This window comes from Epinephelus moara, chromosome 3 (assembly GCF_006386435.1).
Source record: "Epinephelus moara isolate mb chromosome 3, YSFRI_EMoa_1.0, whole genome shotgun sequence".
NCBI classification, from domain to species: Eukaryota; Metazoa; Chordata; class Actinopteri; order Perciformes; family Serranidae; genus Epinephelus; species Epinephelus moara.
Genome location: NC_065508.1, coordinates 37,581,267 through 37,609,261, shown reverse-complemented (window position 1 = coordinate 37,609,261; position 27,995 = coordinate 37,581,267). Strand labels below are relative to the sequence as shown.

Below are 27,995 nucleotides of genomic sequence, written 5' to 3'. Positions count from 1 at the left end.
GGGCTGCCCTGAATGAGATTTGCCAATTGGTTGCATAGAAAAGAACAGATCAGCTGATGCAGCTGGGGTGTGAGCTGAGCTCACATGAGAAAGAAAAAAAACCCGAGAGGTAGGCCTACCATTGCATTGAAAATCAAGACAGGTTTTTTTTTTTTTCAAGCACGAAAAAACATCAAAGTAAAACAAACAAACAAACAAAAAAGAAACAATGGGGTAAATAAAAGAGGAGCACAAAAAACAAAAGCTAAGACACATTGAAAGAGCAAGGACCTACATATAGGCCTAGATGCATGATGCATGCAGTTTATAAACTTTAGGCTACTATTCAGTTTAGACATGTATTTTAGCGAGTTAGTGCAGTTGGGAAAATATGAAGACAGTGGAGGAGAGAATACATTCTTTCTACTTACAAGTAAAAATATGTTTATCCAAAATAAATGTTAAGATTAACAGGAAAAATGTAGATTGTTGACAGCAACAATAGGTTCGTTGGAGATGAGCCAGGCCTGCGCAGATTCGATCACCGGCGATCGGCGCACAACGCATGCTGGTTAGTTTTGTGTCCGACTTCATCCCGACTTGCTCTGACATATTACAAAAGTGGACGGCGATAAAGCCGCGAGAGCGAGGCTGCCGCAGTTTTTAGAGCAAGGCGCTGCAGTTGCTCTCCACCGACTGCACCGCCTGGCTCTCACCTGATCTAACAGCTGATTGGTTCAGATGTCAATATGGCGTTTTAGATAAACTATTCATTTTTATTGAATTTTAGAGATTAAGATTGTATTTGTCTGATCTGAAGGTTTATTCTGTGAGCACAAAACATGTTGTGTGACTGATGGTGAAGTTTAGTCATCAGAGACTGAATACATTCATCATAAACTATACAGAGTCTACTGTATATTAACACTGGACTTTTTTAATTATTGTTTAGCAACACAGAGACTTGTGGTCAGTAGGATGGGAGGATTCCCAAAATAACATCTGTACAGATGTGAAGCCCTGACTGTATCTGACTGAGCCTTAATGAAAGCTGTTGTCTTGTATTTTTTCCCCCCTGAAAATATTAACCTTATAGTCAAACACAGTTTATTTAGCCTGTGTAGTTGAGGGGACAGGTCAAACTGATATGATGCTGATTTACAGGAGAATTCATATCAAATGGAGGATAAACCATGAACATAAACTACAGATCACCTGTAAAGCATTTTAATAAATTAATCTATCATAATTAAAACAACTGGAGACTGAAAACAAACTGATATATGGGTCTGATCACTTTTTTAATGAATTGACATCATTCCAGACAGGATGTAAGTGTGTCTGTGACTTCCTGTACGGACTGAAGGCTGCTGGAAACTGTCGGGAAACTGTCGGGAAACTGTCCGACTTCACTGCGGCTTTTTGTCACCGCCCCCTGCTGCGGCCGCCTGCTCTCGTCTACTTTCCAGGCGAGGCGCAGTTCATCTCGAACGAGCCTCCTGCCGACCAGCGGCTTCGGCTCTCGCGAGATCAGCGGTTGCTTAGCAACATACGTCAACAATTCTATTAACACCAGCTACAGAAGACTCACGAATAATAGACCTTTCGGTTCATAAAATGGAGGTAAGTGCTCTTTCCAAGGGTTTCCTCGCGGACGGTTTACAAGGCAACTTAACGTTGATGTTTACCGAGCAAAAATTAGATTTAGAGATAGGGTGTTTTCGAACACGTTAAAAAAAACATATGAGTATGAAAATAAAGCAAGACCAGCTAAGATATCCAGGTAACAAAGTCTTTTCACACCGGATAAAGTGCAGCATTTTATGCAAAATACGTGTAAAGTTTGGTCAATCTGACGGCCATTAGACCCCGTGGAAATTTACACTAGTAGCGTGCTGCTATTTATCTGTAATAACTTGAACCCCCATAAGTTACATCACGCACAAGGTCAAAAGCTAACGAGTTAAGATAGCTGTTAAGGGGCTGTGACTGTCACATACGTGTCTGTTACTTACAGTATCTGTGGAATCTCCTGTTACATCAGAACAGAACAAGCAGCCAGGTCCAGCCTGTTAGGATCACTCTCACTCCCAGCCTTCACACATTTTTGCTCTGCTATCTTTCCAGGAGACAGGACCAGTAAGTGAGGACATGTTTGAGTCATTGGAAGAGTTCCACATGGTCCTCAATGAGCTGGTTGGGGACAAGAGTATGGACAAAGTCCGGGTGGAGTACGAGAAGCTGATCCGTGCACTGAAGAAGTCCAGAGAGAATGAGAAGAGACTGATGTCCAAATGCAGGGAGCTGAATGCAGAGGTTGTGTCCACCTCCACTAAAGTCGCAGCTGCCCTGAAACTGTCCCAGGAAGATGAGACAACTATCACTTCACTAAAGAGGGTATATTGCCAGAACATGAGAGGCTACAGTATACTGTTAGGCTATAGTATTACATTTGGGATTGTGTAAGGTAAAGGGCCAGAAATGCAAATTGATGGGGTATGTGGTGTTTGATATAGAAAGTAATATTTAATTATGTAATTTGGGTGTGGTTTCATCATTTTCCCCCTGTTTTGCTAAATCATCCCTGAAGGAGCTGGACAAAGCTTGGAAAATGGTTGATGCTGCTAATCAGAAAGAGAAGAGGGACAAAGAGAGCATCAGGAATTTAAAAGAAGAAGTTGCCAACCTAATGAAAATGGCTGAACAGCAAACTGGCTTCTCTATGGACCAAGTGCAGAAGTGAGCCATGTGTCCTCCCTGTGCTCTGAATACTTAGATGAGTGAATACTGTAGGTGAAGTGAATGGAACTAACTGATCTCTTTTTCAGTGATCTACTAAAAACAAATGAAGAATTGACTAAGGAGAGGGATCTCCTGCTGGCAACTGTGGAGGGTCTAAGAGAAAAACTCAGCAAGGCCACCGCAACCCAGCAGGATATAGAGGCCCAACGAGACAGAGCCTCAGAGAATATTTCTCAGGTAAATAAGTGGCATATATTCATAGACAGGAGGCTGACTTCTCATGTACTTGTGATTATGTTACCTTTTCAAAACTTTTGTGGAGACACATGGAGTTTCTGTAACTCTGGACAAAAAAATAAATAAATCTTTTGAGGCTTTCAGTCACTGGAAAATTGCCCTAATTGCGACATATTTGCAACAGCAAAGCAGAAGTTGAAAAGTAGATTTGTAACTTATACTTAAATTACTTTTGCTTTGCAATATGTTTTCCACATCAGTGAGTCTGCAGATTTATGTAGGAGAAATACAAATTGCTTTGCCAAATCTTGCTTTGGTACCAACTTGTTGCTGCTATGTGCATCTAAATCCAGCTCCAGCAGGAGCTCCAGGTACAACAGAATGAGATTTCACGGGAGATGAGGTTGAAGGAGAAGCTGGATAAGGAGGTGAAGCAGCTGCATGCTGACATGGAGGCCAAGATGGGGGAAATAAAGGCTCTGAATCTGCAGGGCCAAAGAGCCAAAGAGGAGCAGCAGAGGCTGGAGCAGCAGGTCAAAGAGCTAAAGGTGAGCAATTGAGTGGGATGTGTACTCTATAGGGTGTCCTGTTAAAAACCAACTGCTAAAATATTTATCATCTCAGTTGAAATAATATATAGCCTATAGTTGGGTTGATATCTTTATATTGATATGTATAAGTAAATATATGTTCATTAAAAGATCAGTGTCTAAGATTTAGGGGGGTGAGTGGCATCTAGCAGTGAGGATTGCAGACAGGGAACTAAATTATCCACAGAGGTCTCTTCCGCCTCTTCCTCTCTGCTAGCTATGGTGGCCACATCTAGAGTCTATCTGGAGTTTGGTTTGTCCCTTCTGGGCTACTGTAGAAACATGGTGGTACAACATGGTGGACTCCAAGGATGAGGACCTGCTCCCTATGTAGATATAAACAGCTTATTTTAAGGTAACAAAAAACACAATGATTCTTATTTTCAGGTCATTATATACTAAGGAAAACATACTTAGTATATCATATTCCATTTCTGCCAGTATATCTCCCTAAATCCTACACACTGGACCTTTAAAGTCAAAGTCTAGGTTAGTCAGCCATTATACAGTATGAACCAACATAGCAAAATGTATTAAGTAAAACCAGGGGCACAATGGTTGTATGAAACCAATATGCATTGAAAAAAGCATGCTTGCAACTGTCAGTGCATCTTTCATTGTTCAAGGTGGTTAATCGTAACATTGTCAAACCAATATCCATGAAACTGAATGGTTGATAACACTGTTACTGTACTGCAGTGTGTAATAAACATAACCTTCCTTCCCTGACTGCGACAGATCTTGAATGAGCGATCCACTAAGGAGCTGGAGCAGATGCAAGGGAAGAACAATAAGCTGCTGCAGGAGTGTGAGCAGCTCTCATCAGTCAAAGAACATCTCTCTTTGGAAAATCAGCAGAACACAAATGAGCTTAAGGTACACACTAGTGCTCTACACATGTACACAGAGATAAACCTCTGCCTCACTGCAGGTGAGACTTACGTAGTTACTCCTCAATGAACTTTTAATATTTCAATCAGGTAAAGGTAAAGGTAAAGTTCCACTGATTGTCACACACCTGAGTGTGTGAAATTTGTTCTCCGCATTTGACCCATCCCCTGAGGGAGCGGTGAGCAGCAGCGGTGCTGCGCTCGGGAATCACGTGGTGATCAGGAGAGACTCGTTTTGAGAGAAAAGAATATTTATTTACATGTGCACCTAAGTATGAAAATTGTGAAAAGTCTTTGGTAATTAGACCCCATTGGGATGTCATCTATTCCAGGAGGGTGGTAAAGATTTAGTAGATTAGGGATGCTAGATGCTGGTGGTGGAGATGAGATGAGAGGGAGCTGAGGGTCTGGATGTGAAGAGGAATGGGCTTTTGATGAGCTTTTCCTGGGCTCTGGATAAGGTGACTGGAGGTGGATGGGGTGGGGGAGGCTGCGATGATTCCGCCTAAAATGATGGCTGACAGGAGCAGAGAGGAGAACAGTGGTGTTAAAAACTGCTGGGGATAATAATTCGGATAATGACATATTTCTCTAAATCCTGACGATCTCCACTGGGCAGCTTTCATTGAAGAGGCCCCGCCTTCACTTCCAGCAAATCGTGCGCAAAGAATTGTGGGTACGTTATACCTGCTAAGGATACACACATGCATCCATAGTTGTCAGCAGTTGAAATCAGATAAAATGAAAGAAACAGGTCTACTCTGTTTTCAATTGTATTCTACACCCAGAAAGCAAACAGAGCAAAAAAAAAAAAAAAAAAAAACATAAACAAAGAGCCCACAAAAAATAAACAAACAAAAAACAGCATTATTATTTTTGTCTTAAATGCAACCCTGATTCCAAAAAAGTTGGGACACTGTAACAAGTAAATAAAAACAGAATGCAATGATATGCATATTCTTTTAACCTATACTCAATTGAATACAATCCCAAGAGAAGATATTAATGTTGAATCTGATAAACTTTATTTTTGTTTTTTGTTTGTTTGTTTTTGTAAGATATCACTCATTCTAAGTTTGCCTGCAACACATTTCAAAACAAAATGGGACAGCAGCATGTTTACCACCATGTGACATCACCTTTTCTTTTATCAACACTCAAAATTTTTTCATCGTAAAATTCCCTCTCAGCATTCTCAAGCAGGCCCCCCTAAATCTTTAAGATTTAAAGATGGTCTGTATGAAAGAACTGGCCAAAATCCCATCTGAACACTGTGAGAAATCAGTTTCTCCATACAGAAAGTGTCTGAAAGTAGGCATAAAGAAAGACATGTTCCCGTGTCATTCCACTTTGTTGCACATTTTTTATGGATTGAAATGTTATGATTTCTTTATCTGTGTAGTTTTATTGAGTTCACTGTGAATAGTTGCATTGTAAAGATGCTTAATGAAAACATTTGTGACATGCTGAATATTTATTTTCCCTATTGTGTGTTAAAAATGATTTGCAAATTTTTGCATTCTGATTTTTAATTACAATTTACACAGCGCCCCCCTTTTTTGGATTCAGGATCACTCTTGGAAACAGTTGTGTGAGGACTGTGGAAAGAGTGAAAGACCAAATTTGACTTATAGCCCTTAGTGAACGGTAGCATCTGTTCTCCAAAACCCTTTCTCCTGCTTGCTGCTTGTGTGTAATGCTTCACACAACTCCTCCCCTCCCACCTGTTAGATGAGAGAAGAGGAGGTGAATCAGATGCGACAGGAGATCGCCAAACAAACAAAGATGAGAGAAGCCATCCAGAAGAAGTTCCACCAGATGGAGGATCAGAAAGCTGATGTGGACGTGCAGAGGGAGACACTGAAAGCTCAGATTGCCGGTCTGGAGAAAGGTACTGGAGCTTGCTATGTTTTATCATGGACACACACATACACTTACAGTAGATGAACCATCACTGTCTCTATGTCCCTCAGTGCTGTCCTGTCTTGGTCCCTGTGAGCTCATCAGTCTCAGCCTCAAATTAGCTCTGATGTCTGATATGAGATGATGAAACAAAAACATTCATCCTAAGTAATAAGAGTCCAATATGAGCATATGAATATTTGTGCCTTCACAATATACACACAGATTTGTCCACACACAAAAACAATCTGGCATGTCTGAGGCAACAAAGGAACCAACCAGTGCATTCATATGTAGGTATGCATGCATGTGCAGTGGAAGTGCAAGTGGAAAGGGACAACAATAACAAAAAAAGGATATCAATTTATCAGTGTAACACAAATTAGTATTTCAATAGTATCAGTGTTATAATTTGAATTTCAGTGGAAACAGTGCAAATGGAGCTGAAACTGCAATTTGCTGAACATGTGTTAAAACTAACATCCAGTTCTCTGTCTCAGTTGTTCCCAACCCCCACTAGGGGTCCCCAGAGCTGTATGGAGGAGTGGTGGCCTTCTTGATTCAAGGTGTAAGAACCCTTTTTAAAGCCGCTACAAGGAACTTTTAACTGATATGCAAAAGTCTCTCGTTTCTGCTGATGTCTGTGCGTGACCTACAACAGCAAATGAGACCATCGGTGTGAAGATAAGCTATTTCTATATAGTGTATATCCATACCTTTAGGAAACTGTCTCCGGGTCCGCCCCAGGTCGCTTCCAGGACGAAACGATTTACGGCACTCAGACGGCACACGTCATCTTACCTAGCTGCTTACATTTATAGTGACTCTTATAAATAGTCGCTATTCCTCCTCCTCGACCCGACGTCCGCGGGGAGTTAAAATAGCAGCAATCATCGGGTAAAAGTTCTGTGAAAGCACTGGACTCACCAACAGTCAGCCACGTCTCAGTCACACAGAGAAAATCCAATCCTCGGGAAGTCAGGAAATCCTTCAGGATAAACGTTTTGTTCGCTAGCGATCTAGCATTTACCAGCCCAATCCTGGCAGGAGCCGGCGGGTCCACGGCGTTAGCTGTCCGGGGAGCCACACACAGAGGCCGCAGGTTGCGCAGATTCACCCCGCGCCAGCGGGGACGAGGAGAGCAGGGGCCGCGGGGCTGGAACACCTCATCCCGGCCGACGACAGGTACCAGCCAGGCATCGACAGGGTCCAGCGAGTGCCGAGAAATAAAGAGGCGAGGCACCGCTCCATACTCAGTCCAAGAAGCCGTGGAAGTGCTTGCCAAACAGGCCTTCAGCTTTACCAGCCGACCACTGCGTTTATCCCGGCGGCGGTGGCGCTTACGCCAGAGAGGTAGAGCTGGGGCGTGGCAGAGGTGAGCTGGGATCCCCGATAGGAGCGGGGGCAAAGTTTTCTTGTCTTGTTGTTTCATTCATCCCCAAAACAAACACATGCGCGAGCCAGGTAAGCGTCTTTACGACAATACGCGCTAGAGCTCATGGGAAATGTAGGCTTCATTCCGGCAAAACACTACCGCTTTTGTCCACAGGGTCGCCAAAATCAACTCAAAATGAAAGTTCCTTGGAGGGGCTTTAAAAAATAGAAACAACAACAACAACAACAACTTCTAAAAATATCAGAGTTAAGCTTGTGCACGGTAAATGAAAAAGCCATCATCAATGGAACTCTAATACTACGATTCACCATGGTAACAGGTCAGTAAAGGGCAGAACCTCCATTTTAATCCGGTGGACGTAGCGATAATAATGCATGAATATGCAGACTGCACACATTTATCTAACAAAAATAAATACATAAATAAAGAGTCTGAGTCAGAACAGGGAACAATGTCAATAAAATAATATAAGAAAGTTTTATTCAGTGTTATCCATTAGTTCATCATTAGGACATAGCTTACATTACATTTTAAATGTATTTGTACAGCTTTAATCTGACAGGGACAAAACACAGAGGCCAGCAACTGAACATGAAAAATATAATTGAAGATTTAAAATATATAAATACGTATATCAAAGACAGAGACATGACAATGATAATCTGGTCCAGTGATAATGTGTTTGGTGATTTGCACTGGAAAAGGCATGGAGGTTAAAATACAGTAGATTTTAAATTTTAGACATCTGTTTAGATTTTTAGCTCAACAGTGTTCAGTGGCTTTATTTCAGCTGCTTTAACAAATGTTTTAACTTTAAATTCAGCTGCTGAAATTCTGTTAAAACCTGTTCAGACTATATGCAGCCTATTTAAAATACTCAGTTTCACTCTGCAGCTGCACCATGACCCTGCTCCTCATAAATATTAACCATAATGTCTTGTATTTTTTTTTAAATCACTTCATTTGTATGATTGAAACTGAGATTACACATCATATGCAACACATATTTCAGTAATGCTCTAACAAACTGACAGCTGTCTTGTGTTAAGAGTCATTACCAAAAAAAAAGGAAACCTCTCAAAATCACTATTGAAAGAAATTACCACATAAAAACAGTAACTTTAGATCATCCTGACTAACAAACTAATATCCAACCCGGATTTAGATTCTGACAGTAAATATCTGTTTATTAATGCACTTCAATCCACTCTTTGAAATGAGCTGATTCAATGAGGAAATGAAACAGCCTGTTTGGCTGTGTCAAAGGGAGAAGACAGAGAGAAACACAGGCTTTGTTGAAGAAAACCAGACAGTGAGTTGGTCAGATTCACAGAGTCAGTAACCACAGTAACTGACCCAAAGTTTAAGTTACCTCTCTTTAAGAAACTGAAAACCCAGAGTTTCCCTTATCCAGGGGCGTAGGTTTGATTTGAGCTTTGGTAGGGACCACTGAAAAAATTTTCACCACTAATTTGCATGCATACTGTTTTGAGCTACAGATCAGATGATCTTGATGACTGTTTCTTTAATCAGCTTCCTGAACTGATGCATTTGGCCTACAGATGATATAGTCAGACTCATATATGAGTCAGACTCTAATCTCACCTGTAACCCCGATGCATCTCCAGACTCCTGCCTCTCCTGATCTTTCCTTTCTGCTGCTTTGGCAAAAAATGCCATTTTTTTTCTTTTTGGTGGCATTTTGGAAAATGTCAAAAGAGCTCCAGCAACACTTGCAGTATGAAAAACAACTTATCGTTGTTTTTCATACTGCAAGTGGAGCTCTTTTGACATTTTCCAGTGTTCCCTCACTTTCCATGCACCTTGTGAATCGGTGAAGTTGTGCCAGAAACCACTTTCTAGTTGGTGGCATTTTGCCCTCCACTCACCACCTATCATAAAAGGGAAATGATTGACAATATCAAACTACTTGCAGACAGAAACACTCTTTTCTGTGTAGCCTACAGCCTATTCTGTGTAGCCTATGTAATATGAACATAATTACGTTGGACTAGTTATTCTGCAGTCACAGACATCAATTGAATTGCATAAAGAAACCAGATGTCTACCAGACGCAATTCAGTGGGCGAGTGAACCTAATCATTGCTTAAACCTTACCTAGGAGTTTGCAACAGTTATTTCTAACGTTACATACCAAAACTGATTTATTACTAGCTAAAGGCAACTGTTATGACAACATGACAGCACCTTAGCTCTGCCTCAGCAAACGTTACGAGACCTATTAACTAATAGCTAGCTACAGTAGCTAGTGCTAGCTCTCTGACTAGCTGCACCACCGGCTTGCAACGTTACAGTTTACATAGGCATTTAGGACGCAAACTAAACTATTAGCATTGATACAACTCTGTACAGAAAAACAATAGTCGTTCAACATTTTATTCCCTTTTTTGAATAACTTCAATCTTACTTGCTGCCTAATCAAAATCCTTGCTGTACGCCTGCCGGGAGCCGTTCAGCACCGCAGACCGTCGGACTAATGGGCTGTTGGACCAATGACATGGACCCTGTTGAACACAGCTGTCAATCAGGCCAGTGAATAGGCCACAGTTTTCACGCAGCCTTATTTTTGGTAGGGACAATTCGTGTTTACGTGGCTTTGGTATGGACATGTCCATAGCGTCTATACCTAAAACTATGCCTATGCCCTTATCTCAGGGTTAACTAACTCTGAGTTTTCACTAAACCTGCTTTCTGAAACAGGGCCCAATTGTTCTGTTCTGTTACAGTTGTGCATTCAGTATAATATAAAAAATCAACAAATGTTGCCCCTTAATTAGGGGTCGTCAGTTTGCTGAGTGATAGAAAAGGGGTCCTGGAAAAATGGTTGGGAGCCACTGCTTGAAATACTTAAATTCAAGCTGATATTGACATGATGGGCTAAAATGCACTGTTACATAAGTAGAGGTCACAGGGTTGAAGGATACAGACAGGGACCTGGCAGCGAGGTTCAACATCTCTCTGTGGTAATTAAGAGAAAAACAAGGACTAAGCATTTCTAACCACAGTCCAGATATGTGTGTGTGTACGCACTGACAAAGTGATGTGTCCTCCATATTTTTACATTGTCAATCTCTTATCTTAGATCTGTCTTTTTCTTATCTTGTTTTTGAAGCGCCTCACACCCTCTTATAGTCTCTGATATTTCTTGACATTTTCTTGTTGTACTTTAAAATCCTGTATGTACTTTGTTCTATTCTATATTCTGCCCTGCAATCTCTTTCATTCAGATATGAAAACAGTCTTCTTCTATCTGTTGTAACATTTTATTTAGTCTTCACTAAAGTAAGGTCCACCAAATTACCAAAAATGGCAGTGTAATAGTGGCACACTCATGAAAGAGAACAAGTTAATATGAAAGCATCCAACACTATTGGCTTTGACCATCAGTTCAAACTGTACCCATATTTCTCCCTCCACAGATCTTGAATCTTCCCAAAAGCAGGTTGAAACCGACAGGAAAGCCATCGAAGAGCTTATCCGAGAGAGAGACATCCTAAATAAGGTATGTGTTGTAGTCTGTGTATGTGTTCTTGCAAACAGAGGTAGTTGTGTGATGTACTCTGGCCTGTAAAGTATACCCCTCAGCCCCCGTGAGGCGGTGGGGCCCTGCAATCCAAACGGGCCTGCCCCCATCTTTCAACAACTATAATGATAAGTATGAAAACAAACTTTTTACTCATTTTAAAAATACAATGACAGAGGATACAAATCATGATCTTACGCATTTCCAGAGACCAATAACTGTCAAATAAATCAAATATTTAAAAGAAATCTTTGTTGTTCCAAAGTTTTCTTTGTTGTAATTGACATCAGTCAGTGAGATTTAGAAGGTAACAGTGAGGCTGACAAGGATGAAACAGGCCCACCTGATTGTAAAGACAGTGATTGTGTTGAAATGGGACGTATCCTCACTATGAAAGATGATAAAATTCGCCTGCTCTGTGCTGCAGGGAAGCGGCCCACTCTGGTTACATGTCTGCATTATGGTTCAGGATATACTACATACTGTATACTGACATTTCATGTCATAAAAAATGTTCATGATGGACAGTGGAGAACAGCAGAATCTATTGTGGCAGTGTCCCATTGGGCATTTGTCCTGTTTTCTGTTTTTTTCTCATTAGTTACTCATGTTCCTGCACTGTAAAAATGTTGCTATAAGTTTTACAGTAATTTACTGGCATTCAGCTGACTTTATTTTTATTCTCTGTATAAATACAGTATTTTCATTTACAGTTCTTTTACTGTTTTTTTTTTCAGTTTACAATTACTCTGCTTCATTAACTTTCAACAAATTTACAATACATAACTGAAATCACAATTTCTACTGAGAAGTTGCTAGCAATCTGTTCCTGTAAAAAACAGAAATAAAAAAGAATCCAACTACAGTACAGCACAGCAAAGTCTCAGATTTTTTAAAAATTACAATTACACATCATTATTTAATATTTAACATGTATGCATAAAAAGTCAGGGGGTGACCAGAATAACTATGATTCATCCTGAGGGGAACATGAATGTCTGAACCACACGTCATCACAATCCATTCTACAGTTGGCGAGACATTTCAATCTGGACCAGAGCAAGTATCCAAAGACAGAAAAAGGCTCCAACATCCAAGCTGACTCGTCCCAAGAGTGCTGAGCTACTAAAAGAGAAACACACAGTCACTGCAACCTATTCATACTAACATTAGCAAGATGAAAAGACCACTGAAAATGGTTCATATGGTTTAAAATTCAAATAATATTTTAGCAATATCAAAGACCAGTGCTGGATAACATCAATAACCTTTATGTAACTTAGCTTAATGTTATAGACAGACAGACAGATTAACCTCTTGAGATTACTGTAAAATTTCAGCTAGTAGCGCGGGCTATTATTTGCTTAAATCACTGAACTCAACAGGCCAGGCTTGTTTTTTTAAACCAGTATAAATATTACTTGTATAAAAATTAGGCTTTGAATAATGTCTCAATTGTGTGTTATGTTATGGAACTTGTTTTGCGGCACCTGGCATACCGATACAACACCACTTTACACCACAATATTCTTAACTTGGATTCATTTTTATGAAAAACACTTTGGATTGTTTTGGTCGGTGGACCCTTACTGACTAAAAAAATATAAATAACTTAGCGAGTGATTGAGGAATGGACACATATTCTGACTTTATGACAGCATCAGAGGTACAGACTCACCACTTGTTTTTCATCCATCAATCAATCAATCAATCAATCAATCAATCAATCAATCAATCAATCAATCAATCAATTTTATTTATAAAGCCCAATATCACAAATCACAATTTGCCTCACAGGGCTTTACAGCATACGACATCCCTCTGTCCTTATGACCCTCGCAGCGGATAAGGAAAAACTCCCCAAAAAAAACCCTTTAACGGGGAAAAAAAAACGGTAGAAACCTCAGGAAGAGCAACTGAGGAGGGATCCCTCTTCCAGGACGGACAGACGTGCAATAGATGTCGTACAGAACGTGCCATCATCATTATCATGCCAATAAATCTGTCGCAGTCCTGGGTAGAGGGTGGATGGGAGTTGGGAGACCTGGGTTTTTTTTGTTGTTTTTTTAATTATTACTGAGCATCCGTACAACCATACTTGTTTGGTATGAATTCCTTTCTGTGGCAAACATGTAATGTAGATGCTCTGTATGGAAATTATTGGCGACATTTCTGTTCGTATGTCTCCCCACCTCCCATGAGGTAAAACAACAAAAATCAATAAAAAGTTGGTCATAAAAAAAAAAGAAAATGTAGTGCTTGGCAACCACACCAGGCGTTAAATTGAGACAGGCCTTTATTTGTCAAAATGTGTAGCCATACCAGGCAAGTAAAAGAGACTGAGCATTTATTTGGGACTAGGTGACAAGGTTTCACACAAGGAGTAGACCCAAACGCACGACTCAAGGACACAAGGGCTTTTCAAAAACAGAGTCCTCAATGAAGACGGCAGGTAAAGGTGAAACAGATACCAAAAAGGGCAAGGCAGAGTCAAAGTCCAAAAACAGCAAAAGTCAAAACAACTGGGAACCTGACACTAGAAAACAAAAGGCTGGAACGCTAGTAGAACTACTGAGACTAACTGGCACTGAGAGGAGGGGGCACAGAGACTAAATACATGAGGAGAGGGAATACAATGAGACACAGGTGCAGCACATTAGGGCGGGGCAGGTAATCACACTGGAGGGAAACTTGACAGGAAGTAATCTGAAACGAGAGGAGAGTGGACAAAATAAAACAGGAAATGCAGAACTGAAATGAGAAAACAAAACTTGACAAGACATGACACTAGGCTTTTAATGAAGTTTTACAGTATATTTTCTTTTTTTTCCCGCTAATAATAAAAAGGTAATTCATGTCTGGGTTAAGAAGTGACTGCATTTGAGAATGTCTCAGAATTAGATAAAATGTTAACAGAAATAATAGTCTTATAGTTTTTGTTGAACTAGATTGACATAATGCCTGACTACTTCATTTCTTTTTCTTTTTACCGCTGCTTCTTCACCAAAACGGCTAAAAACCTTGAAATCAAATCTCCCTTGCCATGGACCTTTTTCACAGCAGACATTTTGACTTGTCATAGCAGGAAAAGCACGGTGAAACTGATAACATTAACGATGGCTCAGTTCCATTAAGGTTCCCTGTAAGTCATTCTAGTGAGCCAGCTTGGATGATACCAGGGCCTCAATGCAGCTGTCATTAATCTTATTGAATACACCTGTGCACACATGTCAAAATGTCTGCTGTGAAAAAGGTCTGCTTCTTGTGGGGAAGCATACCACTGTAAACAGATTTACAGTAAAGAAGAATTACAGTAATGGCTGAGTATTTTCCCACAATACTTTGCTATTTACAGTAACACACTGTATGCACCGTTGACAATATCTTACTGCACAATTACAGTCGAATACTGTTCAGATCACAAGAATCAGTGACAGTGTGTATTTGTGTGTGTGATTCCTTTCAACAGAACATGATTAAAGCATCACTGTCAACTGAGAAACAGCAGAACCTTGTGAAGCTCCTCGAGCAGGACAAGAAGACCTTGGAACACGAGATCAGTGGCTACCGCCAGGAGGCCCAGAAGCAGCGCAAGATCATCCAACAGCTGGAGAAAGAACGTGACCGCTACATAAACGAGACCAGCAGCCTCATGCAGAAGGCAGGTCCTGCAGTAGGGTTAGCTTGTTGCATGTCTTTATTTGGATTAATTGTAATATCACAAGAGGGTTTCAAGATATTAATCATCACAATGTTGGGAAACCTGCCATCAACTTCTGTCTTCTTGTCTGAGGGTAACTTTTTTCCATTCCACAGGTGCAACAAAAAATGAGTGACGTTGAAGTAAGAGAGAGGGAGATATTTGACTGGAAGAAGAAGGTGACTGAGGCAGAGTGCAAGCTCAAACAGCAAGAGAACCTGCTGGAGTGTGTTGTGTCTGAGAGAAACCTCTACAGCAAAAACCTCCTCGAGGCTCAGGTACAAATGCACAGCTGATCGCAGGAGGTAGAGACAGCTGTGATTAGTGCAGAGCATTTACCATCTTCAGTTTATTATTTAATTATCCAGTGAAGGAGTCAGAGTGTCATCTGCAGGCAATCCAGCCTGCATTACACCAGGGTGCCAGGAAATAGAAAAGTTTTGACTGTGTATTAAAAAAAGATATTGCACTAAGGATCCGGAATGAGCATAATGTTTTTTCATTCATATCTGTAGGACAGGGCCCTCATTTACAAAATGAACATACAACAGAAAAATGGGCATACCGTCAGTTCCACACAAATCTCAGCCGTTATCAATGTGACTGTGAGCTGAGGACACAATTAAATCTCACATCAGGTCCCAGCTCATGTACGCAAGTTTGAGTCAGAGTGGACTGGCGGTGCAGCAGAATAAATCTGGCTGAGTTGGAGAATTGTTATTAGACTGTATTCTGACTGGCATCTAAGTATTTGCAGCCATATATCAATCAAATGTATAGCATATGACAAAATATTATAATTATAATAATATAGAAGAATAATAAAAACCTACATTCATGTGCGCTCAGTTTGTAGTTCCCTGGCTCTGTGGAACTGGCTCCAGGCTGACAAACCAAAGCATGTTCATCTCAGTTATCATTAAACCATGATTAAAAAGAAATTATAAACTGTGCAATAGTGTCATTATTTAAATACTGATATCCTAGGTGGTTAAATTTTTACCAGTGTCTGGCTCAGAGAGACATGTGGTGCGTCTGTCTCCTCAGCCACCTGTTAGGCCCAACATGGAAGTAGACCAGATATGCGTGGCCACATGCTCCTTTGTCTGGCTCAGTTTTAAGCTTTTATATAAATAATTTAACAATATCAATATTATAAAATATATAGACAAATATTATTAATATATGTAGGCTGCCGGTCGGTACATATCATGGACGTATAAGTTTAATATATTTCAACCTCAGCTGGAGTTATACTGTCCACTGCAACACTGTTGACCGCAGCATTTCCTTTGATGCCATTTTTCAGGCTGCCACATAGAACCAGTTGGTTAAACTGGACCTGGGATGTCAGTGTTTCCATTTCTAGCTCAGAGAAGTTTCTCTTTTTGGCCATATTACATCTCTCCATGTTGTTCACTCTAACGGTGCGGCCTCTAAACGTAGAATATATTGGAGCGGGATATTTAAATGATGTTTTTTTTAGAGCTGTCACAGCCTGATCGTTCCTACGCTGTGATAGGTAACTTGTCTGTAGGCTATGTATGTATGTGAATATTACAGCTGTTTGCACTATACTGCCCAAGATGAATTTCCCCTGCGGGACAATAAAGTTTATCTTATCTTATCTTTATCTTAGATTGATGAATGAGGGCCCCTGTGTTTGTATTCTGTATTTGCCAGTGAAAAAATGGCAGAGGCTAAATATGCCCACGTTACTAGTGCTCTCCTTGGCTGACCGGACAGGCAACTTTATTACAATTTCTCTGAACTTTTTGATCACTGGTTGCAGTCATTTATTCTATATGTGTATAATATATAGTAATATATAATTCTTTTTTTTTTGCCTTCCTTCTTTTCCCTTCTTCCACTGTCTGTCTCTCTGCCTTAGGAAGAGATTGCAGAGATGAAGAGGAAGATGAAAACCATGAACAACCAGGTCACCCGACTGAGAGATGAGATCACTGGGAAGGAGCTTGCCCTTGCCAAAGATCAGCAGGAACACAAACGTTTAGAGAAGGATAACGAGGCTCTCAAGGTGCTTCATAGTGGGATGTGGATTTGAATTCCTTATTATCATTATTAACTCACCAGGTGTAAACTTTGAGTGGATCATGCATTTGGAAGTGTGTGTGTGTGTGTGTGTGTGTGTGTAAGTAAGTAAGTATGGTTTCTTTTTTGTCTATTTTAATTGTGTTTATTGTTGTTATTTCTTACTTAGTTGTGCTGTAGCCTACAGACAAACTAATAGGGTTCAGTTATGAACGACATGAATCAAAGATTTGTGGCTGTGTTTCAGTTGTTAAAAATAAATGTATCCTCATAATCAGATCAAATCCATATTTCACATACAGTGACTGGTGGCAGGAAAACGCAATCTGCTATGTGCAGTGTAATGCGTCTCACTCAAAAACAGACTAGGCACTCATTTTTATTGGCTTCTGAAACACGCTGCGGCACATCTGCTGAAATTCAAAGTTTGCCTAGAGTGGCTGCCATCAACCCGGGCAGCCGCCTGACAGAGATATATTGACTCATTTACAACCATTGCGAACGCACAAGAAAAGGGCTTGAAATGTGCGTACGCCACTTTCTACATATGAATTGGGATTTATAAAGAAAAACTAGAGGAGGAAATGTGTGTAAATTTAGGGAAACTGACCTATGCGTACATACATTTTGGAGACAGGGGAAATAGGTGACACAGATGATGAGGTGGTGAATTGAAGCCTGATTGTGGAAATTAGATGTGAGAGAAATCATTGTACATGTAATAATCTCACACATTGTAATTGACCTAATATCCGAGTTTCTTATAGAGCCACTTCATAAACATTGAAATGCAGCAGTGTTATTGGTGTTTGTGCCAACGAGCCAGAACTTTTCCATAAGCGCCTTTTGATTGCAAAAGTTATGTCACCTTAAATCTCAAATCAAGTCCCGCTCAATATTTCATCAGTGCTGTCTCATCACATTCCCCATCACTGAGTGCAGAGGAGAGCAGAGGGACTGTACGTTGCTAACACTTGTGGTCAGCTGTGGAGAGCACTGTGCGCAGCTGGATGATGTCAGGCTGTGGCAGGTGACAGGATTCAGGAAAGTTTGGCTTTCCTTTACCCCATAATAAGCGTGAATATACTGAGTCATTTTCACCTCAGCCACGTTAAGGCTTACTGATGAAATAATCTTTTCAGTTGTAGGAATCCAAGATAACATCATTTCATCAACAGCATGAAATAGTTGCAGTACACTGCGCCAGTAGTTGTCAATAATCTCTTCTAATACTGTGCAAATATCACCAAGTAACCAATTTTAGTTTTTGTGTGTAAATTGGCTGCAGGGAACACAACTGTGCTGTCAGGTGCACAGAGCGCACCAGAGACACTGCAGTACTCTGCTTCATATGGATTGTGTAAATTAGGAAATACGTCAAGGTGAAATTCTTTTTTTTTGCATCCACTTAAAAAAGAAACCTCAGGTAGTGTTCTGTTTGATTAACTCACTGTATTAAAAGCAGCAGCAACATGTTCCCACTTGCTGCCTTTTCTTTAGTTTGTGACCCCACTGCCCACCAAACAACAGGCGATGTGCTTTCTAACCTCCAGCTCAACAGCAAGCACCTCGATTTTTGAGACAAGAATACTAATTTTCTTGGTTTTCCTCTCAGTCGTTGCCATGATGTACTGTAAAGAACCATTGATCAGCCGCTCATGTCTATGCATCAACATTAATAATGAGGTGCTTTCCACTGACCACTTATTGTTGAATGTGGGCGTGTAGAGGCGGGATATGAGGCACATTCACACACGGACAATTCCAAGTTCATTTGGGATTTATAAAAGGAAATTGCGTACTGGCAGTTTTATAAATCAGGAAATTATTTGGTGTAAGTACATTTCCTCATTTGTCCGTATGCAAACATTTCGTGTGGATTCTCTGCAGTTTTATAAATGAGGCCCCTGCACTCTACTAAGTGAACTTCTTAAGTGCAAGTTGTGATTTCCTAGCCCCTGTAGTAACCTTTACACTTGGTCAAAAGCCTCTGCCAAATGAATACATGTTTATGTATGTTTGTTTATTCATGTTTATTTGCCCCAAAGACAATTAATTTCATTTGTTGAAAGTTGTCTTGGTAAGTAACTTAACAATGTGAACCTCTGACCCAATTCTAAGCAAAAGACAGCCATTAAACATGACAAGTTTTCACTTTTTTTTAGGGCTGTCTTCACTTTGTATTGGTAGGACCATTTGTGCCTAATTTGTGTGCATGTGTGCACCTATCTCTGTGTCTCGCTGCAGGGGGAGCTGCAGTCGATTAAACTCCAGCTTGAGGATACAAAGCAGCATGTTGACAGTCAGAAAGCAGAACAGCAAAAACTGCAGAAGATTATATCTGACGCTGATGCTGAGCAGATCCAACAGAAGAAACAGCTGGAACAGGTAAAGAAAAAGAAAGAGGTAGACTACAAGAAGAAGAGAGACAGAGACTTGTGTCTGATCATTTGTCGGCAAAACTTCTTTCAAGGTGATCAGAGAGCGAGACAACCTGGGCAAACAGCTGCTACACCGCAACGATGAGCGAGCACTGCTGTATGAGAAGATCAGGATCCAGCAATCAATCCTGAGCAAGGGGGACTTCCACTTCAACCAGAGGATGGATGACATCCGCCTGCTCAAGCTGGAGATCAAGAGGCTGCAGCGCAAGAAGAGCATCCTGGACAAGACCGTACCCAACACAGAGGACCTGAGGTAAGAGAGAGAGAAGAGGGCCAGAGTAGGATAGAGAGAAAATGAAGTGGGGGTGTTTGAACAAAGACAATCAGCGAAGAAATTGCTCGTAGAAAAGAATTAGCAGTAGAGAAGATGGACAGGATGGAGAAAGAATGAGGTGACCCACAGAGTGCAGTCTTGAGTGTAGAAGTGTACAATTCAAAGACGGATAGAGCAAGCTTGAATTAGATCAGAGTCAGAGGTAGGGATGACTTCCTTTGAACTTCTAGCTAAAACAATAGTAAGCTGTTTTCTTTTAAAGGTCCAGTGTGTAGGATTTAGGGGGAATATAATAATATAATAATATAATATAATATAATATAATATAATATAATATAATAAGCATGTTCTCTTTAGTGTATAATCACCTGAAAATAGGACTTGTGCTGTTTATATCTAAATAGGGAGTGGGTTCTCATCTATGGAGTTCACCATGTTGCACCACCATGTTTCTACAGTAGCCCAGAACAGACATATCAAACACTGGCTCTAGCCTGGCTCTAGTCAGCTGCCACAGATAGCGGCCCCTCCACAAAGAGTAGTGTCAGAAAAACTGTTTATTTTAATGTGAAACTGTGTTATTCAGTGTTTTTACCAGTTCAAATCACCAGTTCTGTTTGTTTTTGAGAAGACCCTTGCAGATAACTCAGTTCACTGTAAAAACCTCCTGAACGTCTGGATCTTAAGTTATCAGAGAAAAAAGTTAAGCTGGGCTAGCGGGCTGTCTCCAACATGCCAAACAGCATTGGAGACACACTGATTTGTAATGTGAAACTGCTTTATTCAGTGTTTTTATTGGTTTAAATCACCTGGTCTGTTTGTTTTAGAGAGGATGAGGCCTCTGCGTATAGTTAGGCTCCTGGTAAAAAAACTCCTGAATAATAAACACTGAAGGCATTCTTTTTTTTTTTAAGATATTTTTTTGTGGCATTTTTAGCCTTTATTTGATAGGACAGACAAGCGTGAAAGAGGGAGAGAGACTGGGAGTGACATGCAGCAAAGGGCCACAGGCTGGAGTCGAGCCCGGGCCGCTGCGGCAACAGTCTTGTACATGGGGCGCCTGCTCTACCACTAAGCCACCGACGCCCCACACAGAAGGCATTCTGACCAGGAAAAAGTTTCAGCTGGTTATAATTTGAAGACCTCACTGCTGGACGCCACTAAATCCCCTCAAGTCCCCACAGACTGCGAGATTTTAGCAATCTTATAAGTTTAGTGCAGCTACACTGTGAGACATAGATCAAATAAACTTGAGTACGCCATCAAGTTTGATGTATGCAGACAGTGCGATGAAAGAGGCTACTGAATTACAGGCTACAATGTACAGTGCAATAGCTTCCCATACTGAGTGCGCAAGGATGCTGCATTGGTTATTACTTCTCCAACTGTGAAGCACAACATAGAGGGTCACATTATTAAATAACTGTGGTGTGTCTGTGTGTTTGCTAGCTGCTAGGTTGCTCCCCTGGCAGCTGCAACTCTGTCGCTATTTCCTTCCATGCTTCGTCCTTCTTTATGCAATCATGGTAAGAGCTGGAGGACACATCATACAGACAAGGATTCTGCTGCCACAGTTTTTCCTTTTTGCTGGAATCCCACACATTTCTTTTAGCTTGTTTTGTCTCCATGGCAAGCTGCTATCCATCTGTCTGTTTGGGTTTAGGGCCAGTGCTTCATTTCATACTGTGTTTTCACTGGTTGGTTAGTAGACGTTGGTCATAACAGAAGTCACACAGTGAGATGGTCATTCCATATTTCTGACTCTATCAGAGTTTTATCCCAGGTTGTCTTTGATTGCAAGACTTTGACAATAGCCATCCTTGAACCTCTCACTGTGTGATGTCTGACCACCAATTTAGAGCCACGACCAGAGATATCACTACGTTTCTTTCACGTTGGTCATTTTTTGTTTGGGACAGCCCCAAATTAGTGTATACCGGGTTGTACACACCAGACCTTTAAAACTCAGCATTTTTATAGTAAAGCTTTCAACTTTGCCTTTAAGACTCCAGTCAACCTGTAGTAACTTTTACCTTCATTTTATTATTTCAATAAAATGTATGGTTTTGCATTAAGATTGTAACCTAACCAGCCTAAGGGTAAGAGGCAGATTGTCCATGCTCATACTTGCTTATATCTTTGTTTTTCTACATTTGACTAAAATATCCTTCTAGTGAACTACTGGGAAAATTTAGTGTGTCAATTGTTAAGATAGTGTTGCACGTGAAAACTGTGTGAAATACCAGTGAGTTGTTGTGTCGCAGGCGAGAGCTGTTCCAACTGCAGAGGGAGCTGCTTCGAGAGAGGACGAGAAACAGCGTTCTGGAGGAACAGCTGAAGCCCATAAATATTCACCGATGGAGACGACTGGAGGTGGAGTACTTGTTTATTAGTGTCTGTGTACCTTGAAGCTATCACAACCCAGACTTGTTTTTGTTTTTGTCTGCCCCTCAGTGACATGAACATTTCCATTCCTAGCTTATCTAAAAGATGATTCACACATTTCAAGCTGAGTAAATTTCATTATTCAAAGAGGAAAAGATCGGGCCATTAACATTCTGTAAATGGCTCTTTCCTGCAGGGCAGTGACCCTGACAAATATGAACTCATCCTGAAGGTTCAGTCCTTACAAAAACGCCTGATCGCTAAGACGCAAGAGCTTGAGGAACATGAACTCCTATTACAGGTAAATAGTCTCTCCTTAGTGTGTACATACAAGTAGGCTACACATTCTCACTGTACACATCTCTTTGTATAAATTAGTGTTATCATTGTGAGGGAGTGATGGGAAGCAGCTGGTTTGTAAATTACTACCTCTGTCACTGGTTTGTGTCACTTTACATGTATTTTAATGGGAAAGTCATTAATGTGTGGCAGCCAACTGTTTAGATGCCAACACTTTGAGATGAGGCAGCTAATTTTTGACCTTCATATATGTATCTTGTGAAACAATATAAGAATAACAATAACAGTTTATCATAATGAATTGATTTTAGTGTTTAGCTGAAATGATCTCTGTTTTAAACATAATGGACTTTGACTTTGAGTTCATTCAGATGATTTTATTCCTTTATTCCTTTGATAGCTGTTGCAGTAGTTTTTACAACATTTTCATAACTATATTGTCACAATAATGAAGTTGATCTAAGCTTTTATTTACCTAGTGATAAACATTGTTTAATATTTGATCCCATTTTTCTCACAAGGGCTTAACTCTTTAAAAACAGACATCCTGCAGACGGCTACGGGAGATCATTGTTTGCATGATCCTGTTTAAATAGATCTAAAATAAGAACAATAATGGCTAAAACATTCATTCTTTTTACAGCAGAAAGCTAAAGCTTTCAATCATCAGGTCATTACCTTGTTACCTTACGTAATGGCAGTGAAAACGTAGTATTTTGCTGTAGTTCTGCTGAAATTTCCCTGTAATGGCTGCAGGAGATTGTTGTTTGCATAACCCTGTTTATACTGATCTAAAATAAAAACCATAATAGACAGTTCATCCTTTTTGCAGCAGACGGCTAAGGCTTCTGTCTTCCATGTCATCATGTTGTATGGTTGTAATCATGTCATTGCGCTGCATTGCTTGTTTTGCACCACATGCAATGTGGTGCCAGAGGAACGCGAAACGCCTTTTCACTCTGCTCATAAAAATGAGCATATCTCAGTAACTAAATGACGTACATAGTTCTAGCCATTTATGGATTTCTAAAATATTTTGTTTATGTTTCAATTTTAAAATCTGATGAAAAAACATGTCTGAGTTTTGTATTATTTCTTTAATGACAATGTCAATACTTTTATCAATTATCGCAGTTTATTGACTTATAAAACCTTTTAGCTTAGGTTGTACAGATTTTTAGGAATATGAGGAATTTGAAGATACTCCAAGAAATGATATCACAATAAGCGGTTAAAGCAGGGCTATTCAATTAAAAATTCAAGTGGGCAGGATTTTAAAACCTGAAAATGTCAATGGGCCACATTTTCAGCAGCGGGCAACCTGTCCACTTTTTTTTTTGCGTGTTCATATGTACGTATATAGATATATATACATATATATATAAGAGATAAACTGATACATTGATCCAACTTACAACATCATTCTAGATAGATAGACCATTTGATCTTACACTCTTACCTGAACCCGGCCTTTTTTTTTTTTCTTTTTTTTTAAAAACAATCTTATATCCATGATGAGGCTGTCTGTCTGTCTGTCTGTCTGTCTGTCTGTCTGTACACACACGCACACACACACACACACACACACACACACACACATTAGGAGTTATAGGGCTCTAGTTTCCGGGCGTGGCGCAGGGTGGCAAACCCCGCGCAGAGCTAGTTTAGAGCAGCGCAACCCGAGGCACGCTCAGTTTAGTAGTTTGGCAGACCGAGGTGCGCTGAGATGGGTGTGGCGGCGCAGCAGGGGGAGGTGTCGACAGATCCAGCTTGGCGCAGTGACTGTTTCGTGCCAAAAGGCTTCGCCGAAGGTGCGCTAAGAACTCGCCAGCTGAAACCAGGTCTACTGTCAGCGCAGGCGGAGTGCAGCCGGTGTAGTGGAAGTTTGGCTGACCAGCTGACAGTGCGCACACATCACCAAAACCTCACAGGCAGGTTTCCAGAATGTCAGGCACATTAATAATGCAATAAATAGCCACAAAAACCACTATTCAATGCAACTATCTGCAATCAGCACATAAATGTATCTCTATATCGACTGTCCCGTCACATCTGATGTCAGATCAAAGGGGATTGGCACCGTTTGGCACGTTTGGCACGCGTAATGGAAACCCAACCTGATTTGATTAACACAGCTGCAAACTAATGAGTTCACATCCCTCTCAGCCAACCACAAACAGCCACAGCATCAGATAGGGAGTATATATTCAGCATCTGTCATCTTAGAAAAGTCAAAAGAAAAGAAACAGAGTGAGACTGCGAGAGAGAAAGAGAGAGCGCGCGCACACGAGAGAAACGCAACATTGATTTACAATTGTGGTGACCTCCTCCCAGGCTACCTTTGCATCATCAGCCCGTGGAGGTCTGCTCGCAGTTCCGTATATTCGGACACTGCGAGCTTGGACCTCCCGGACCAAAACATCAGTTTCCTCCTGGGAGAAGTTTGGCCGTCTGACGCTGCTGCTCTCTTCTGCCATGGCGAATTGAGTAAACTCTCATTACGCCTTCGCGCGGCGCATTTAAGGGCGAGGAGAGGGGCTCATTTGATTGGTGTGATGTGTGTAAAACCCACTCCACGCCTTCTCTCCTCCCTCTTTCCGGCTTGCGCAGGTAGGAGGGACGGAGGTGGGAAAGAGGAGTAGCTGCGCCAGCGAGCACGGTGTGCCAAACTTGCAAAATCCGCCTGGCCACACCCAGTTGGCGAAGCGCAAGTGCACTGCGCCCCCGCCTCGCCCGGTCTGCGAAACTAGAGCCCATGATGTTAATGGGCATCCAGTCAGTTAGCTAGTCAGTAGCACCTTGGCTTTAATATTAACACATGCACATGACACAACAGCTAGCTTCTCTCATTCCAATTCAAACAGAGGACAGTGGTACTGACCACCTGTAACGTCCTCAGCTAACTCCTACCTAACAACATAAACAGTGACCTACGATTAAATGCAGCAAAAATGAGGACTGGTAATGATAATAATGTGTTGATATTGAGTGGTAGAAGTTAGGAAATGTTCCACATATCCAGGTTTCAGCCAGGTTCTTACACCACTACTGCATATCACCCACTCTAGAAGGCAGCGCATTGCTCTGTGCAGATAGAGCGCTCAGAGCCCGGATTGGGAAAAGGTGGGAGGGATGGGGTGGGGGGGCTGTATTTTTGTTGTTAAAATATTACGTTTCAACCAAGTACTGTATGGTTTTGACACTTTTCTAGCTTGTTAAAAAAGGACATACAGTAAAAAATAAATAAATAAATAAATAAAAATCTCTCAAATTTTAAGGGTGCTGGGATTCAATTTAGGGGTGCTTCAGCACCCCCAAAAATGGGCTAGAAACGCCTATGGTATCAGGCTAAAATATAAACACAATACTTGTTAGTTGATACATTCATTGTTGGTTTTGGTCTTTTCATTGGATTTGTTTACTATAGAAAAACATATGACAGTAATTGTGCCCTTTAAAGCCACTATGTGTAGGATTTGATAGGGTTTCACTTTGCCATGATTTGGTGGTAGTATCAGACAGTACAGATGTCCCCCTCTACATATCTCACATGATGACACTGGCTGAGAATAGCATAATTCTAACTAATTCTCCCTCTCCCACATCTGTTGAATTTTCCTTCCTTCTGTTTCCCCACCAAGGAAAAGGAGAAGCTGTATGTTGAGCTGAAGCACATTCTGGCCCGGCAGCCAGGTCCAGAGGCAGCTGAGCAGCTCCAGCAGTGCCAGTGGACCATCAGAGAGAAAACCAAAAAGCTCAAGGTCATCCCACACATCCTTCTTTTGCTAAGCATATATCTCTTTAGTTTTCGTTTTCTTGATTCATGTTTTTGTTTTGTATCATTCTCCTTAGTTTTCTTATTTTTGTATTTGACCTCAACTGGTGTTCCCATTTCTTTCTCTGTCCATCACAATTATCTGTGTCGCGACAGTTCATCCATTCAGTGGCACATTTTTTCAAAGTCCAGTCACTGTTTACTTATACATCTCACTATTTAAAGGGATACTTTGCCAATATTCGACTAGCTTTTTATCATGATGATGTGGGTAGCATGTGTAAACAAATAAACTGTGTTAAACTTCCCTTAATCCTGCCTGCACCCAGATCTCCCTGCTCATTTGCCATTTTCGCTGGCTCTCAGGTTGTTGCTCGAACTACTGATTATGCTTTTTCATTTTTGTATGCCTGCCATCCCCACGTACACAGAACATATTGAGAGAGAGCCACCTGTCTCTCTCTCTCTCTCTCTCTGTCTTTCTCAAACTCATTTTAAACACAGGTCAAACGGCAAGACTAGGCAGAGCTGATCAAATATCAACCAAGATTTTGTTACTGTGTTGCCTATTTCTTGCCTAAAATGTTTTCAGAAACATATTTTAACTCGCTGTTTAATGTAATTTGAGATTGCATTTTGCATTACATCACCCACCAGTGGGAGTGTTTATTGGTCCAGTGCATTGCAGTGCATTCCAGTAGTTGTAAGTTTTATACCTCTTGAGGAAAGCAATGCCACATTCCTTTTCCTCTGTTTTCTCTGGTCATGTAGCACCAATTTCAAAAGTATTTGCATCTTTCTACTGCACAGACAGTATTATCAGTTTATGATAAGACCATCTTTCCAGTGGTGAATTACTTCTTTATCTGTCCATGTGTATGTAAAAGCTTATATTTTATATATAACACACATGAACACATACATACACACACCTACACACCTGTGTAGCATCTGCCAGGTAAAACATGGTACCTTACCTGTCTTTGTTCTCTGACAAAATGTTTTCTTTTCCTCTGACCCACAGGCGTTGATAGCAGAGCTGAGAATGCTCGACTCAAAGATGAATGAGTATAAAAGCGAGAATCAAAGATTAGCTAATGAACTAGCAAACGTTAAGAAGAAGTACCTCAGCGAGAAGAAGCTTCACAGGTGAGGCTGATCTTTGTTTTGTACCTTAGCGACCTTATCCAGACATTTCATATTATTGATTTGTACAAAATGCACAATGAATTTTTTGCAGGGGAGCATGCACACACTCCAGCAGTTAGTGATGAGTTAGTGAGTTTTGTTCACTCTCTGATGTCCTGGAGTTCTGTGTGTCTCATCAGTGAGCAGAGAACCAAGACCAAGGTGGAGCAGCTGGAGTCCCTGCCCCAGCTGAGCAGCAAACCTCACTTCACTGGAGGAGGCTTCAGGATTGACAACCCATTGAAAAGATGATGGCTATAATAAGTGGATATTATATAAACCATCCATCATCTTTTACATGATTTGAGATGAACAATATTTATTCCCACATAACCTGACATTATCAGCAAATAAATGTTTTTACCACTAATTATCATGACCTGTCTGAGAAAAGACTTTAACTGTGTTGATGCAAGATATCAGACAATCAGGAAGGAAACAATGCTCAGCTGTCAGTCTATACTTAATCATGTTCTAGGATATATTTTTGATCTATGTAAAGCAACACATCAACTTTGCGTCTGATGTTTTGTTCCACTATGTTGAGCAATCGGTTATTTATACCTTTCTCTCATCCTAAGGAGACTATAATAACTC

General features: G+C 40.7%; 1 protein-coding gene across 3 annotated transcripts; it reads left to right on the top strand.

Moving 5' to 3' along the window:
• On the top strand, positions 1 to 27,995 carry cfap58 (cilia and flagella associated protein 58). Of its 3 annotated transcripts, none has more exons than XM_050035596.1 (18): positions 1 to 109; positions 2,107 to 2,376; positions 2,570 to 2,718; positions 2,808 to 2,958; positions 3,312 to 3,506; positions 4,287 to 4,424; positions 6,170 to 6,329; positions 11,177 to 11,259; positions 14,750 to 14,941; positions 15,097 to 15,258; positions 16,872 to 17,018; positions 19,280 to 19,420; positions 19,506 to 19,729; positions 22,015 to 22,123; positions 22,332 to 22,436; positions 26,077 to 26,196; positions 27,235 to 27,359; positions 27,539 to 27,995. In XM_050035596.1, exons 2-18 carry the CDS (start codon positions 2,131 to 2,133, stop codon positions 27,648 to 27,650), a joined length of 2,559 nt encoding a protein of 852 aa, XP_049891553.1. In that variant the 5' UTR covers positions 1 to 109; positions 2,107 to 2,130; the 3' UTR covers positions 27,651 to 27,995. The 3 variants fall into 3 exon arrangements, with proteins under 3 accessions (XP_049891553.1, XP_049891547.1, XP_049891557.1); XM_050035590.1 differs by lacking the exon at positions 1 to 109 and adding an exon at positions 1,504 to 1,602; XM_050035600.1 differs by lacking the exon at positions 1 to 109 and adding an exon at positions 1,504 to 1,602 and having other exon boundaries at positions 27,451 to 27,577.